Source organism: Gastrolobium bilobum, unplaced genomic scaffold (genome assembly GCF_033153095.1).
Source record: "Gastrolobium bilobum isolate Gb01-03AN ecotype WA unplaced genomic scaffold, APGP_CSIRO_Gbil_v1 utg895, whole genome shotgun sequence".
Classification (NCBI taxonomy): Eukaryota; Viridiplantae; Streptophyta; class Magnoliopsida; order Fabales; family Fabaceae; genus Gastrolobium; species Gastrolobium bilobum.
Genome location: NW_026896845.1, coordinates 146,947 through 151,437, shown reverse-complemented (window position 1 = coordinate 151,437; position 4,491 = coordinate 146,947). Strand labels below are relative to the sequence as shown.

General features: G+C 34.0%; 1 protein-coding gene across 1 annotated transcript; it reads left to right on the top strand.

Annotated features, from left to right (window-relative positions):
• The first annotated feature begins 392 nt into the window (after positions 1–392).
• LOC133302324 (GDSL esterase/lipase At5g14450-like) lies at positions 393–2,977 on the top strand. The gene is made up of 5 exons (XM_061502082.1): positions 393–709; positions 1,012–1,221; positions 1,326–1,498; positions 1,651–1,924; positions 2,398–2,977. Exons 1-5 carry the CDS (start codon positions 469–471, stop codon positions 2,643–2,645), a joined length of 1,146 nt encoding a protein of 381 aa, XP_061358066.1. The 5' UTR covers positions 393–468; the 3' UTR covers positions 2,646–2,977.
• Positions 2,978–4,491: the final 1,514 nt, after the last annotated feature.

Here is a 4,491-nt window from a genome sequence, read left to right as displayed (position 1 = left end):
TTATTATAACACTCTTTCTAATGTAAAGTGTGGATATTATAAAGATTCAATTTTATTTTTTTGATTTACCTTATGTTTATTTAATTCTACTCGAAAGTGAGGGGAGAAAAAATCAAACTCATGATCTTGTATAAAAAATTATTTCAACCTAAAACCTTAAGATAATGAGCGGAAGAAAATACATTAACAATCTTAATTAATAAAAATATTCCATTCATGCTACAATATTCTCTCTCTCATAACCGAGGCAACTATATCAGATTGCAACAGGTGTGTTTAATGACAACTAAGAACAAAACAAAGATCAGGATTTACTAACATCTGCTCCATAAAACATAAATTTACCAAAGATAAGATTCCTTGTCCCTTCTGGCTTTGGCGGTGTCATAGAAGTTTGTGCTTTTGGTTCTCTATCTGTACATTAGAGTGTTCACAGTTTAGCAAGATAGTTTAACCCAGCTTTGAAAAATGGGGTTTGGGGTACTGTTTGTTGGGATCTTGCTATCTTGTGTTCTATGTGTGAACAGTGTAGAGCTGAAAGACTCAACCCCATGTGATTTTCCAGCAATATACAACTTTGGTGACTCTAACTCAGACACTGGAGGCATATCAGCAGCATTTGTGCCAATCCCTGCACCATATGGTGAGGGCTTCTTCCATAAACCTGCAGGAAGAGACAGTGATGGCCGTCTCATTATAGATTTCATAGGTAATGAACATTGAAACACCCTCTTCTCTTCCTCTGCCTTTCCATATTAGCCTTTTCATTTTGCTGCTAACAACTTAAATACATTTTTTCATTTTATTTTATTGTTTGATGTGTGAAATAACATTTTTAATCACCAGCCACATGAATCAACTTTTAATCATAAGCATATAGATTAACTGGCACAAGTTGTTCTAATTTATTCAGGATATGTGTTAAAAATTTAATAGGGAGAGCTCAAGATGTACCGGTAGAGAAATCTGAACTTTTAATTTTAACTATGCTATTAATACTCTATTGTGCAGCTGAGAAGCTAAAGTTGCCATACTTAAGTGCTTATCTGAATTCCCTTGGAACCAATTACCGGCATGGTGCAAATTTTGCTACTGGAGGATCTACCATTAGGAGGCAGAATGAAACCATATTTCAATATGGGATAAGTCCATTTTCGCTTGACATGCAGATTGTGCAATTTGACCAGTTCAAAGCACGCACCAAACAACTCTACCAAGAAGGTAAATGCTAAGAACTCTGTTATAGTTCAACAAACTGGAACCTTGTTACTCCTTTTATCATTTCGTTTGTTTTATGTGTTGATCTTTGTTTCTTGAAAATTTAGCCAAAACTTCACTTGAAAGAAGCAAGCTTCCAGTGCCTGAGGAGTTCTCTAAGGCTCTGTACACATTTGATATTGGTCAAAATGATCTCTCCGTTGGCTTTAGAAAGATGAACTTCAACCAAATGCGTGAATCGTTCCCAGATATTGTTAACCAGTTAGCCTCTGCAGTCAAAGTAAGTAGCACTTGGTTCACTAGCAAAGTTGCAATAAATGAGTGCTTAAGAACTAGTAATTGAGTATTTGAACACTTAAAAGATTATGAATAACAAGTTCATTGTTAACTAATTGGGATGAGTCTGAAATCTGATTAATAAACTAATTGCAGATTATATACAAACAAGGAGGGAGGACATTCTGGATACACAACACAGCCCCTATTGGGTGCTTGCCAGTGAACCTATTTTACAAGCATAATCTACCACCTGGCTATCTTGACCAATATGGATGTGTCAAGGATCAAAATGATATGGCTGTAGAATTCAACAAGCAGCTTAAGGAAGGACTGATCAAGATCAGAACAGATCTACCAGAGGCTGCAATTACTTATGTAGATATCTATGCTGCAAAGTATGGACTAATCAGCAATACCAAAAATGAAGGTAATTTGTTCATTATTGACATGACTTAGTTAATCTACTAGGTGCCTATCATCTAAAACTAAGAAGCACTATATTTTTGTTATTTATGATTTTAAGAAAGATGTTTGGTAACAAAATAAACAAATATAAAGTCCTGAAACAGCCTCTTTGCAAGAATGCAAAAGTTAGACGGTGTGTGATCGACCCTCATTTTGGCTCTTGTATATAGGGTTTTGCCCTTAATGATTTTAAGCAAGATGTTTGCTAACAAACATAAGCTAGAAATAAACAAACATGATTTTGTGTCCATAGCACATTTTTTTTCTTCAAAATCTGAATTTGTGCCTATATAAATGTTGTCTGTTTCTAGACATTGGCTAAAAAGGTTAGGAGTGAAATGAAAAAGGAACATTGACAATTATTTTTTTTTACTGTGACTGGTCATTTTAGGTAAATCTATTTAACATGCCGGGAACCATTTTTTTTATTTTCAGGATTTGTGGATCCATTGAAGATCTGTTGTGGGTATCATGTGAATGACACCCATATATGGTGTGGGAATTTAGGAAGCGCAAATGGGAAAGATGTGTACGGTACTTCTTGTGAAAAACCTTCAGAGTATGTAAGTTGGGATGGTGTTCATTATGCTGAGGCTGCTAACCATTGGGTTGCTAATCGTATACTCAATGGCTCTTTCACAGACCCACCAACACCAATTACTCAAGCATGTTACAGGCATTAAAAGCATTGAGTCAGAACCATTTCTGTTTGGACATTGTTAAGGGAAACCATATTAAAAAATTCACAATGACACGAGGTTTATTTATGTACTAGATGAAAACCAGAAATTTGGAGCTCCTTGAATGTTCTAATACACAACATTCAGGAGATAGCCAATTCACCGGCTAATTCGTGTTTTCAAATATCTGCTTGCAACCACTTCATCATTGGCCTTAACTCTGTGAAAGCATTTTATTTCTCAACTAGCATGAATGAACTTCTTATGGAAATTTTATATTATGCATTAAGAAATTAAATTGATTACTAGTTGCTGCCTTCTCTGAAGTCAATTGTGTCTCCAAATATGTAATATACTTGAAAATTAGGTAATTTCCAAGTTCTGTGTAATGGGTTATGATGATCTGATTTATTAATGTCAATGTTGCACATTTATGGCCAGGAGGTGTGGATGTACATTACCTGTAGTAAAGAAAATAATTACTTAACCCATTGTTATCACTACTAGAAGGAAATCATGTAGATCTAAAGATTAGATAAAATTTCAGTGCACGTTAAGACATAATATTATTAGTAGAGGGAACTTGTTTAGGGTTAGACAACATTGTATCTAGATATGGCACATTAAGGACCACAGAAAAGACCTCAGTTTATAGAAACAAAGGGCAATGTTTATAAGGCCTACCTGCCACCATAAACGGCACATTTATTACATGATCAACGAAAACATCACACCACAAATAATTTTCATTGCTCAAAGACCAAAGTCGTTGATGTGATAAAAGAATCAAACTTGTGATTTTTTTTTTAAATGGAAAAGTTCAAATATTTCTATTAGGAGTGTTCATCAACCGATCCAAATTGATTCAAACTGCGGTGATCGAACTGAAAAACCGATAACCGAATAAATCGAAAATCGAAAAATCAAAAATCGAAAAAATAATTATATTACTGTTTACTGATGCTTCTATATTTCAAAAAAAAAAAAAATTACAAAGACAACATATGCAAAAGATATGTTATTTGCACAATAATCATGAAATAAATTTTAGGCTTTTCAAAAAATCAAAAATCAATCCAATCCAAACTGAAAAAAATTGGATCGGATCGGATCGGATTTGAAAAATAATCCAAACTGAACGGATGATTACATGATCAAACCGAAGGGATTGGATCGAATGATTTTTGCTTCCAAAATCGATTCAATCCATACTGCGAACACCCCTAATTTCTATGTGATTTGCCTTTAAATTACTTAACCTTTTTATTTATTTTATTATTATTTATCACTTGTGCTTTTTTCCAACCAAGTCCCTCCTTAACCGTGTTAGATTTTCTAATTAATATTGCTATTTTACCTATCTTACAAAAACACTTTATATATGATGAAGTATCAGACCTAATTTGAGACTAAAGAACTCTTCTAAGACTATTGGGCAAAAGAATTACCCAGATAAAGCTGATTGGATAAATTTTTTCAAACTAATGCAGTCAAACACGTCATGAAACCTTACGGGACTAGTCCCGTCATGATCAGAGCCACGTAGGCAGTTCTATCACCATAAAATTTCGGAAGACCATAACTTTTGACTTAGGTTTCTAAATTAGATTTTTTTATTTCACATAAATTTTTAATATTTATGCAATGACACCTCATTTGGCATATTTTATCTCCCACAAACGTAGTTTGAATTTGCAACAATTGTTCCACAATCACAAAAAAGTTTAAATTCAGAAGCTTCTAAGTTCTTTCTGAACCAACACCATGAGCTGCAGCACGTGCCATCAATTTCTTGACCTAGTTTCCCAAGGTTAGCCTCTGAACCAATGATTTTTTTAGCAACAAGGCT